General features: G+C 48.0%; 1 protein-coding gene across 4 annotated transcripts in view; it reads right to left on the bottom strand.

Annotated features, from left to right (window-relative positions):
- The window catches only part of RNGTT (RNA guanylyltransferase and 5'-phosphatase), a 225814-nt gene that overhangs the window by 203064 nt on the left and 9608 nt on the right, over positions 1 to 13142 (bottom strand). For all 4 annotated transcript variants that reach the window (XM_084782758.1, XM_084782759.1, XM_084782756.1 and 1 more), the window contains one exon: positions 9505 to 9614. In XM_084782758.1, coding sequence (XP_084638884.1) covers positions 9505 to 9614 — 110 coding nt within the window. Of the gene's footprint in view, positions 1 to 9504; positions 9615 to 13142 lie in introns of those variants that run through there.

The raw sequence follows: 13142 nt of genomic DNA, 5'->3' as shown, positions 1-13142 counted from the left end.
CTCAGCTCTGCACACAGCACAAGGTCCTCCTCAGCGGTCACACAGCACAAGGTCCTCCTCAGCTGTCACACAACACAAGGTCCTCCTCAGCTCTGCACACAGCACAAGGTCCTCCTCAGCTCTGCACACAGCACAAGGTCCTCCTCAGCTGTCACACAACACAAGGTCCTCCTCAGCTCTGCACACAGCACAAGGTCCTCCTCAGCTGTCACACAGCACAAGGTCCTCCTCAGCTGTCACACAGCACAAGGTCCTCCTCAGCTCTGCACACAGCACAAGGTCCTCCTCAGCTGTCACACAGCACAAGGTCCTCCTCAGCTCTGCACACAGCACAAGGTCCTCCTCAGCTGTCACACAACACAAGGTCCTCCTCAGCTGTCACACAGCACAAGGTCCTCCTCAGCTGTCACACAGCACAAGGTCCTCCTCAGCTGTCACACAGCACAAGGTCCTCCTCAGCTGTCACACAACACAAGGTCCTCCTCAGCTGTCACACAGCACAAGGTCCTCCTCAGCTCTGCACACAGCACAAGGTCCTCCTCAGCTGTCATACAGCACAAAGTCCTCCTCAGCTGTCACACAACACAAGGTCCTCCTCAGCTGTCACACAGCACAAGGTCCTCCTCAGCTGTCACACAGCACAAGGTCCTCCTCAGCTCTGCACACAGCACAAGGTCCTCCTCAGCTCTGCACACAGCACAAGGTCCTCCTCAGCTGTCACACAGCACAAGGTCCTCCTCAGCTGTCACAAAGCACAAGGTCCTCCTCAGCTCTGCACACAGCACAAGGTCCTCCTAAGCTGTCACACAGCACAAAGTCCTCCTCAGCTGTCACACAGCACAAGGTCCTCCTCAGCTGTCACAAAGCACAAGGTCCTCCTCAGCTCTGCACACAGCACAAGGTCCTCCTCAGCTGTCACACAGCACAAGGTCCTCCTCAGCTGTCACACAGCACAAGGTCCTCCTCAGCTGTCACACAGCACAAGGTCCTCCTCAGCTCTGCACACAGCACAAGGTCCTCCTCAGCTGTCACACACACAAGGTCCTCCTCAGCTGTCACACAGCACAAGGTTCTCCTCAGCTATCACACAGCACAAGGTCCTCCTCAGCTGTCACACAGCACAAGGTCCTCCTCAGCTCTGCACACAGCACAAGGTCCTCCTCAGCTGTCACACAGCACAAGGTCCTCCTCAGCTGTCACACAGCACAAGGTCCTCCTCAGCTGTCACACAGCACAAGGTCCTCCTCAGCTCTGCACACAGCACAAGGTCCTCCTCAGCTGTCACACAGCACAAGGTCCTCCTCAGCTGTCACACAGCACAAGGTCCTCCTCAGCTGTCACACAACACAAGGTCCTCCTCAGCTCTGCACACAGCACAAGGTCCTCCTCAGCTCTGCACACAGCACAAGGTCCTCCTCAGCTGTCACACAACACAAGGTCCTCCTCAGCTCTGCACACAGCACAAGGTCTTCCTCAGCTGTCACACAGCACAAGGTCCTCCTCAGCTGTCACAAAGCACAAGGTCCTCCTCAGCTCTGCACACAGCACAAGGTCCTCCTCAGCTGTCACACATCACAAGGTCCTCCTCAGCTCTGCACACAGCACAAGGTCCTCCTCAGCTCTGCACACAGCACAAGGTCCTCCTCAGCTGTCACACAGCACAAGGTCCTCCTCAGCTCTGCACACAGCACAAGGTCCTCCTCAGCTCTGCACACAGCACAAGGTCCTCCTCAGCTGTCACACAGCACAAGGTCCTCCTCAGCTCTGCACACAGCACAAGGTCCTCCTCAGCTGTCACACAGCACAAGGTCCTCCTCAGCTCTGCACACAGCACAAGGTCCTCCTCAGCTCTGCACACAGCACAAGGTCCTCCTCAGCTGTCACACAGCACAAGGTCCTCCTCAGCTCTGCACACAGCACAAGGTCCTCCTCAGCTGTCACACAGCACAAGGTCCTCCTCAGCTCTGCACACAGCACAAGGTCCTCCTCAGCTGTCACACAACACAAGGTCCTCCTCAGCTGTCACACAGCACAAGGTCCTCCTCAGCTGTCACACAGCACAAGGTCCTCCTCAGCTGTCACACAACACAAAGTCCTCCTCAGCTGTCACACAGCACAAGGTCCTCCTCAGCTGTCACACAACACAAGGTCCTCCTCAGCTGTCACACAGCACAAGGTCCGCCTCAGCTGTCACACAGCACAAGGTCCTCCTCAGCTGTCACACAGCACAAGGTCCTCCTCAGCTCTGCACACAGCACAAGGTCCTCCTCAGCTGTCACACAGCACAAGGTCCTCCTCAGCTGTCACACAACACAAGGTCCTCCTCAGCTGTCACACAGCACAAGGTCCTCCTCAGCTGTCACACAGCACAAGGTCCTCCTCAGCTGTCACACAGCACAAGGTCCTCCTCAGCTGTCACACAGCACAAGGTCCTCCTCAGCTGTCACACAACACAAGGTCCTCCTCAGCTGTCACACAGCACAAGGTCCTCCTCAGCTGTCACACAGCACAAGGTCCTCCTCAGCTGTCACACAGCACAAGGTCCTCCTCAGCTGTCACACAGCACAAGGTCCTCCTCAGCTCTGCACACAGCACAAGGTCCTCCTCAGCTCTGCACACAGCACAAGGTCCTCCTCAGCTGTCACACAGCACAAGGTCCTCCTCAGCTGTCACACAGCACAAGGTCCTCCTCAGCTCTGCACACAGCACAAGGTCCTCCTCAGCTGTCACACAGCACAAGGTCCTCCTCAGCTCTGCACACAGCACAAGGTCCTCCTCAGCTCTGCACACAGCACAAGGTCCTCCTCAGCTGTCACACAGCACAAGGTCCTCCTCAGCTCTGCACACAGCACAAGGTCCTCCTCAGCTCTGCACACAGCACAAGGTCCTCCTCAGCTCTGCACACAGCACAAGGTCCTCCTCAGCTGTCACACAACACAAGGTCCTCCTCAGCTGTCACACAGCACAAGGTCCTCCTCAGCTCTGCACACAGCACAAGGTCCTCCTCAGCTGTCACACAGCACAAGGTCCTCCTCAGCTGTCACACAGCACAAGGTCCTCCTCAGCTGTCACACAGCACAAGGTCCTCCTCAGCTGTCACACAGCACAAGGTCCTCCTCAGCTGTCACACAGCACAAGGTCCTCCTCAGCTGTCACACAGCACAAGGTCCTCCTCAGCTGTCACACAGCACAAGGTCCTCCTCAGCTGTCACACAGCACAAGGTCCTCCTCAGCTCTGCACACAGCACAAGGTCCTCCTCAGCTGTCACACAGCACAAGGCCCTCCTCAGCTGTCACACAGCACAAGGTCCTCCTCAGCTCTGCACACAGCACAAGGTCCTCCTCAGCTGTCACACAGCACAAGGTCCTCCTCAGCTGTCACACAGCACAAGGTCCTCCTCAGCTCTGCACACAGCACAAGGTCCTCCTCAGCGGTCACACAGCACAAGGTCCTCCTCAGCTGTCACACAACACAAGGTCCTCCTCAGCTCTGCACACAGCACAAGGTCCTCCTCAGCTCTGCACACAGCACTAGGTCCTCCTCAGCTGTCACACAACACAAGGTCCTCCTCAGCTGTCACACAGCACAAGGTCCTCCTCAGCTGTCACACAGCACAAGGTCCTCCTCAGCTGTCACACAGCACAAGGTCCTCCTCAGCTCTGCACACAGCACAAGGTCCTCCTCAGCTGTCACACAGCACAAGGTCCTCCTCAGCTCTGCACACAGCACAAGGTCCTCCTCAGCTGTCACACAACACAAGGTCCTCCTCAGCTGTCACACAGCACAAGGTCCTCCTCAGCTGTCACACAGCACAAGGTCCTCCTCAGCTGTCACACAACACAAGGTCCTCCTCAGCTGTCACACAGCACAAGGTCCTCCTCAGCTCTGCACACAGCACAAGGTCCTCCTCAGCTGTCACACAGCACAAAGTCCTCCTCAGCTGTCACACAACACAAGGTCCTCCTCAGCTGTCACACAGCACAAGGTCCTCCTCAGCTCTGCACACAGCACAAGGTCCGCCTCAGCTGTCACACAGCACAAGGTCCTCCTCAGCTGTCACACAGCACAAGGTCCTCCTCAGCTCTGCACACAGCACAAGGTCCTTCTCAGCTGTCACACAGCATAAGGTCCTCCTCAGCTCTGCACACAGCACAAGGTCCTCCTCAGCTGTCACACAGCACAAGGTCCTCCTCAGCTCTGCACACAGCACAAGGTCCTCCTCAGCTGTCACACAGCACAAGGTCCTCCTCAGCTGTCACACAGCACAAGGTCCTCCTCAGCTGTCACACAGCACAAGGTCCTCCTCAGCTGTCACACAGCATAAGGTCCTCCTCAGCTCTGCACACAGCACAAGGTCCTCCTCAGCTCTGCACACAGCACAAGGTCCTCCTCAGCTGTCACACAGCACAAGGTCCTCCTCAGCTGTCACACAACACAAGGTCCTCCTCAGCTGTCACACAGCACAAGGTCCTCCTCAGCTGTCACACAGCACAAGGTCCTCCTCAGCTCTGCACACAGCACAAGGTCCTCCTCAGCTGTCACACAGCACAAGGTCCTCCTCAGCTGTCACACAGCACAAGGTCCTCCTCAGCTGTCACAAAGCACAAGGTCCTCCTCAGCTCTGCACACAGCACAAGGTCCTCCTCAGCTGTCACACAGCACAAGGTCCTCCTCAGCTGTCACACAGCACAAGGTCCTCCTCAGCTCTGCACACAGCACAAGGTCCTCCTCAGCTGTCACACAACACAAGGTCCTCCTCAGCTCTGCACACAGCACAAGGTCCTCCTCAGCTGTCACACAGCACAAGGTCCTCCTCAGCTGTCACACAGCACAAGGTCCTCCTCAGCTCTGCACACAGCACAAGGTCCTCCTCAGCTGTCACACAGCACAAGGTCCTCCTCAGCTCTGCACACAGCACAAGGTCCTCCTCAGCTCTGCACACAGCACAAGGTCCTCCTCAACTGTCACACAGCACAAGGTCCTCCTCAGCTCTGCACACAGCACAAGGTCCTCCTCAGCTCTGCACACAGCACAAGGTCCTCCTCAGCTGTCACACAGCACAAGGTCCTCCTCAGCTCTGCACACAGCACAAGGTCCTCCTCAGCTGTCACACAGCACAAGGTCCTCCTCAGCTCTGCACACAGCACAAGGTCCTCCTCAGCTGTCACACAACACAAGGTCCTCCTCAGCTGTCACACAGCACAAGGTCCTCCTCAGCTGTCACACAGCACAAGGTCCTCCTCAGCTGTCACAAAGCACAAGGTCCTCCTCAGCTCTGCACACAGCACAAGGTCCTCCTCAGCTGTCACACAGCACAAGGTCCTCCTCAGCTCTGCACACAGCACAAGGTCCTCCTCAGCTCTGCACACAGCACAAGGTCCTCCTCAGCTGTCACACAACACAAGGTCCTCCTCAGCTCTGCACACAGCACAAGGTCCTCCTCAGCTGTCACACAGCACAAGGTCCTCCTCAGCTGTCACACAGCACAAGGTCCTCCTCAGCTCTGCACACAGCACAAGGTCCTCCTCAGCTGTCACACAGCACAAGGTCCTCCTCAGCTCTGCACACAGCACAAGGTCCTCCTCAGCTCTGCACACAGCACAAGGTCCTCCTCAACTGTCACACAGCACAAGGTCCTCCTCAGCTCTGCACACAGCACAAGGTCCTCCTCAGCTCTGCACACAGCACAAGGTCCTCCTCAGCTGTCACACAGCACAAGGTCCTCCTCAGCTCTGCACACAGCACAAGGTCCTCCTCAGCTGTCACACAGCACAAGGTCCTCCTCAGCTCTGCACACAGCACAAGGTCCTCCTCAGCTGTCACACAACACAAGGTCCTCCTCAGCTGTCACACAGCACAAGGTCCTCCTCAGCTCTGCACACAGCACAAGGTCCTCCTCAGCTGTCACACAGCACAAGGTCCTCCTCAGCTGTCACACAGCACAAGGTCCTCCTCAGCTCTGCACACAGCACAAGGTCCTCCTCAGCTGTCACACAGCACAAGGTCCTCCTCAGCTGTCACACAACACAAGGTCCTCCTCAGCTGTCACACAGCACAAGGTCCTCCTCAGCTGTCACACAACACAAGGTCCTCCTCAGCTGTCACACAGCACAAGGTCCTCCTCAGCTGTCACACAGCACAAGGTCCTCCTCAGCTGTCACACAACACAAGGTCCTCCTCAGCTGTCACACAACACAAGGTCCTCCTCAGCTGTCACACAGCACAAGGTCCTCCTCAGCTGTCACACAGCACAAGGTCCTCCTCAGCTGTCACACAGCAACTCTGCTAGTAGCTTGAGCCACATGAGACACTATTCAAAAATTCACAAAATAAATAGTAAAATAGAAGGAAAAGAGAAAAAAAATTTATGCCTGAACTGAGTTCCAGATCATTCAAAATATTTGTACACATAATTTGGAAGACTATCAAGAAAAATCAATCAAGGAAACTGAAACTGAATTGGGTAACCTACCAAAGGCCCTACAAATCTATGAATGTAAATCTACCACATAACACATGGAAAGACAAAAACTACCTGATCACCTTATCAGATGCAGAAAAGGCCTTTGACAAAATTCAACATTCCTTCAAGACAAAAGTTCAAGAGGGACTAGTGATACAAGGGACATAGGGTTACCAAGTGGTGGTGTCGCACACCTTTAATGCCAGTACTCCAGGAAGAAGCAGGCCAATTTCTGAGTTCAAGGGCATCCTGGTCTACAAGAGCAAGCTTCAGTACAGTCAGGGGTATACAGTAAAACCCTGTCTAGGGAAGATTAAACAAAAAACAAATGACATACCAACAAGCCAACATCAACATTTCCACTAAAATCAGGACTAAGACAAGGATGTTCACTTTCTCTACGCCCACTCCATATAGCACTTAAGTCCTAGCTAGAGCAGTAAGACAACTAAAGGAGAGCTAGGTAACACACGTGGAAAGGGAGACGTCAAAGGATCCTCATTTACAGAAGATATGATTGAATATACAAAAGATCCTAAACCCTCCATCAGGAAATTTTCACTGTTGATAAACAGTTTCAACAAAGTAGCAGTATAAAGTAATATACAAAATTAACTCTCTCTCTCTCTCTCTCTCTCTCTCTCTCTCTCTCTCTCTCTCTCTCTCTCTCTCTCACACACACACACACACACACACACACACACACACACACACACACCAGTAACCTTTCTATATACAAATGACAAATATACTGAGAAAGATCAGGGAATGGTACCTTTTACATTAGCCTCAAAATTAATATTGCCGAGCATGGTGGCGTATGCCTTTAATTCCAGTGCTTGTGAGGCAGAGGCAGGCAGATCTATGTGTTGGAGGCCAGCCTGGTCCACAAAGTGAGTCCAAGACAGCCATGGCTCTGTTACACAGAGAAACCCTGTCTCACAAAAACCCTCTAACCAAGAAAGTGAGAGACTGGTACAGTTAAAATTTTATGACACTGAAGAAAGAAAATGAGGAAGACATCAGAAGATGAAAAAAAGTCCATGTTTATGAATCAGTAGAATATTATGAAAGTGGCCATCCTACCAAAAGCAGTCTACAGATTCAACACAATTTTTCAGAAATTGAAAAAAAACATTCTCAATTTCATTTGCAAACTCACACACACACACACAAACATATAAATGAAGGGGAGGGAGGGAAAGAAAAGAACAAGACAACTGAAACAATCCTGGTGTTAATCACTTCCTCTATGTCAAACTGTACTACAGAGCTATTATAATAAAGCATGGTATTGGCATAAAAACAGACACACATTCCAACACATCAATGGACACCTGAGTTTTTGTTTTTGCTTGGTTTGGTTGTGTTTCATCTCACTTTTTGAGACAGGGCTTTCTCTGCGTAACCCTGGTCCTCCTGAACTCACTTTGTCGACCAGGCTGGCCTTGAACTCACAGAGATCCCCCTGCCTTTGCCTCCCAAGTGCTGAGATTAAAAGCGTGCACCACCACATCCAGCTCAGACACCTGAGTTTTTTACAAACCCAAAAATACATTGTGGATGAAAAACAGCATCTTCAACAAATGGTGCTGGTCAAACTGCATAACCACTTGTAGAAGAATGCAAATAAACCCGTACCTATTGCCTGCACAAAACTCAACTCAAAATGGGTTAAGGACCTCAACCCAGACCTTATACCCTAAACCTAACAGAAGAGAAAGTAGGAGGTAGGCTTGAATTCATTGGCACAGAGGATTTTTCTTACCGGGACATCAACAGCATAAGCACTAAGAGTAACAATTAATAAATGGGACCTCATGACACTGAAAAGCTCTGTGTGGTAAAGAACACTATCACAAAGTAGCAGGACAAAGAATGGGGAAATCTTTACCAATTATACATCTGATAGAGGATTATTATCTAGAATACATAAAGAACTTAAAAACTGAACATCAAGGAAATAAACTAATTTAAAAGTGGGGTACAGAACTAAGTATAAAGTTCTCAAAAGATGAAATAAAATGGCTGAGAAAGAAATGTCCAACACTCTTAGTCATCAGGGAAATGCAAATTAGAATGGCTTTGAGATTTCATATTATGCCAGCCAGAACGGCCAAGACCAATAAAACAAATCACAGCACATACTGGTGAGGATGCTAGGAAACAGAATGGATAGTCATTGCTGGGGCAGTGCCAACTGGTGCAAGTCACTATAAAATCAGGGTGGCAATTCCTCAGCCATCTGGGAATCACTCTACCTTAAGATCCATACTACTCCTGAGTATATAATATAGCCAAAGAACTGTACATCCTACTGCATAGACACTTTACTCATGCATGTTCAGTGCTGTTCTATTCATAATAGTCAGAAATTAGAAATAGACTACATGTCTGTCAATTGATGAATGAATAATGAAAATGTGGTACAATTACACAACGGAACATTATTCAGCTAATTAAAGAATTAAATTGGCAGGTAAATTGATGGAGCTAGAATAATTGATCCTTAGTGAGGTAAACCAGACCCAAAAAGACAAATATTATATGATATTCTCTTATATGTGGATATTAGTTTTAAGTTTTCAATATATGTGCTACAATCTGAATAACCATAGAAATTAGGTACCTCGTAAGGGTACCCTGTGGGGAGGAGAGGATCTCCCAAAAAAGGAAAAATAGAATATAATGTTATGGAGAAATAAAAGAGAAATTAGAATACAAGAAATAAATAGGGAAGAGGAGGGGAGGAACAAGAAAGGGAGGGAATTTGGGGAGGGACAACTAACACTAAAGGCCGTTTCAGAAATCATACGGAAACCTACTGTAGTAGCTTCCTAAAATATATGCATATGTTTATGCAAAGGAATCTATCAGAGAAAAATCTTATCTCAAAAACAAAAAAGTGAACAGCGCCTGAAGAGTGTCTTCTGGCTTCTATGCCCAAGTGCACACACATATCCCTCACTTACAGAAAAGCCCTTGAAGAACAAAGCCAAGAGGGAGCACTGCATTAGTAGCTAAGAGCTTTGCTTCTTACCTTCAGACTCTTTAGATAATTTGAGAGCATACTGGGATGAAACCGGTTTTCTTCGGCAACTTGACTATCGTATCTTGGCCCCAGCATCGTCTTCAGAGGTAAGAATCTCCCTAAATATTAAGGTGAATAATAATTTTCATTATTTAAAGGACTAAAACTCTGTAACTTGCTATTCCAAAGAGTCTTTCTTAAAATAACATTTTATTTTGTGTTTGTTTTTTATTAAGGTGGAGTCTCACATATCCCAGGCTGGCCTCAGACTCACTGTATAGTTGAGAATGACCTTAAATTTCTGATTCTCAATTGGGCAGTAGTGGTGCATGCCTTTCCAACACTAGGGAAGCAGAAGCAGGTGGATCTCTAAATTCAAGGCTAGTCTGGTCTACAGAGCCAGTTCTAGGATGGCCAGGGCTACACAGAGAAACCATGTCGAGGAAAAACAATCTGATTCTCTTGTACCACCACACCTGGTTGTATACAGTGCTTGGTGCTAAGCAAGTTTTATACTAACTGAGCTACATCCCACCCCCACTTTGTTAATAGCTTAAAAGAAAAACAAAATTATGATTGCAACTTCCCATAATGTATCTTCACTCTAAATATTTTAAGGAAGACTACTTTGAAACACAGATTAATTACTTTGAACTAACTCTAGCATTTGATATGAACAAAGGACAATTACTAACGAATGAAACTAGAGGGGGGGCCTAAACTTGGGGCTGGAGAGATGGCTCAGCTGTTAAGAGCACTGTTGTTCTTGCAGAGGATCCGGGTTCAATTTCCAGACCCATATGGTGGTTCACAACCACATATAACTCCACTTCTAGGGGATCTGATGCCTTCTTCCGACTTCCAGAGAGTCCAGCATGCACATGGTACACATAAACTAACGCAGGCTCACACTCATACACGTAAATGAAACTTTTTAAAAAATGAATCTGGACTTTAAACCACTAATCATCTAATCACAGTTTGGCGGTATCCTTACTTCTTGTCTACTGTCATGTCCCTATCAGGGGTGAGTAATAGTGTCTCGCAGAGTATCTCAACCTGAAATTACAAATATATGCCAACACATCCAGTTTGATCCAATGATTTCAAGTTTCTAATTACATGGGTTTGGTTTTGGAGGATTTCCTTTTTTGTTGTTTTGTTTGTTGTCATGTGAAGCAGGGTCTACCAAGTTTAGATTCAAACTTGCTATGTGGCTGGGAATAACCTTAACCTCCTGATTCTTCTACCTCAATTTTCAGAATGCTAGAATCAGGTATTCCCCCAGCAAACCTGGTTTACGCACTGCGAGGAATCACAACAAGGGCTTTGTGCATACTAGGCAATTCCTCTACTAAGTGAAGGACACCCCAGCCCTAGTTATATGTGAGGGCTGTTAAGTATTTCCATCTTTGAAGCTTATCACATCTCAGGAACAGATAATGGGGACCTGTTATCATGTTAAAATGATATTAACCAAAATCACTTGCTAAAGATTTACTGTTTGTCAGTGCCTCTTTAAAAACAGATTAAGCCCAGGGAAATCACCTTAAATACGCAGTTTTAAATACCTATTTGTCACAGCTTAGATTTTTACTTGACTTTTTAAGACAGTCTCACAATGTAACCCAGACTACAACTATATAGATGATGTGGCTTTAAACAAGCAATGATTCTCCTGCCTCAGCTACTGGGTTCTGGAACCAGCTCTGTAGAGCTGGCTGGCCTTGAACTCAGAGATGAGTACTCAGTGCTGGGGTTGCATTACAGTTGACTTGTAGGTCTTAAATCTCTCCTGAACTTCTACTGTTGAAGGTTTGTTCTAAATGTGTTAGTGTCCATAACACAGCATGTAGGAGGTGACTGGCTCATGAGGGCTCTGACCTCAAGATCAGATTCATTCATCCATAGAGTCCTAACTTACTGGGTTACTAGGAGGTAGCAGAAACACTAGCCGAAGTTGTCTGTTTGGAGGACATCTCTGGGGAACTATATGCTTAAAGGCTTTAACGAGTGTGTGTGTGTGTGTGTGTGTGCGCATGTGTGTATGTGAGTGTATGTGAGTGTGTGTGAGTGTGTGTGAGTGTGTGTGTGTGCGTGCCCGTGTGTGTGTAAGGAGGGAGTGATGGCATGAACATGGTGCACATGTGTCTCTGCATATATGCAACAGTCAATTCCCTCCTTTCATTTTGAGTTCTGGGGATCAAACTCAAGTTACCAGGCTTGCAGAGCAAATGCTTTTACTCTGAGCCGCCTCGATGATCCAGAGTGTAATATCAGTTAGTATTACTTGTTTCCTCTTCATACTTCCTCTTGTCTTAACATATTTTTACTAAAAATGTACTTATTTTTCTTTTGTTTGTTTGTCTGAGTGTGTGTCAGCGCACTACATATGTGCCCGGTGTCTTCAGAAGACAGAAGAGGGTGTTGGACCCCCTGGGATTAGAGCTATAGACAGTTGCTAGTCACATGAGTCCTCTGCGAGAGCAGTAACTGCTAAGCCATCTTAGCAACCCTCATTTTTCCTTTAAGTTTTCTTCCCATTTCTCTACCACACTCCTTGATCTTATTTTTTCAGTTCCTTTTTTTAAACATCTATTTATTAAGTGTGTCTATGAACACCATACAATTTTAGAAAAGAGAGTTCCCTTCTCCCACTATGTGGTCCAGGGATCAAGTCCAGGCCATAAAGCCATTCTGCTTGCTTTGAGTTCACACTGTAACCCAGCTAGGTTTAAGCCCCCTGCCTCTCCATGCCAAGCACCGGAATTAAAAATGTGTGCCACCACACCTGGCTACTATTAAATAAATGTAATTAAATGTTTAATTGTTCAAACACAGTATCGTTTGAATTCTGTTACATATATTTATTTATGTGTATATGTGTGCACACAAATTACATGTGGCGGTCAGATGACAACTTGCTGTCCTCTCCTTCCACCATGTAGACCCTGGAGATTAAGCACAAGTGCCAAGCTTGGCAGCAAGCACCTTTACCAAATGAGCCATCTCACCAGCTCCAGTATCAATTTTTAGCCTCATATTTTCATATTTATTGGTTCCATACGGTCTTGTGGAGTTTTATTGTATTTCCTCTATCTGGTTTGTTTTGATGCTATTGCTGTTACAGCAGTTTGCTCAGTAGTACTAGGGACTGAACCCTCAACGGTGCTAAGACTTCCAGCTGAAGCCAGTGCTAGCCACCTACAGGTGTACACAGGCAACATAAAAGGCCAAGAAATATGAAAAAAGCAAGGCAGCATAACTCCTCCAAAAGTTAGTAGCTCTTCCAAACTGAACCCAACAGTACTAGAATGGTTGGAATGACAAGGATGCAAAGTTTTAGCTACTGTGGGTGAGAGAACTGTGGGATTCTCAATTGTTCATTTCTTTTTAAGGATTCGTTTGTCTTTCATGTGTAGAGTGTCTTGCCTGCATATACTTATAGAGATCACATGCACGCCTAGTGCCTGAGGAGACAAGAAGACAACTGATCCCATGGAGCTAAGGTTGTAACAGTTATTAGCTGCCATGTGGGTGCTGTGAACCGAATCTGAGTTCCCTCTAAGAACAACACCACTCATTTTTCCAAGACCCAAAGCTCAAAGATTCAATGGACCAAATAAAAAGTGCAATGCAAAGCATCA

The sequence above is a fragment of the Acomys minous genome, assembly GCF_964271855.1.
Source record: "Acomys minous genome assembly, chromosome: 1".
Classification (NCBI taxonomy): domain Eukaryota; kingdom Metazoa; phylum Chordata; class Mammalia; order Rodentia; family Muridae; genus Acomys; species Acomys minous.
The sequence above is the reverse complement of the archived record's forward strand: the minus strand, read 5'-3'. Positions and strand labels throughout refer to the sequence as shown.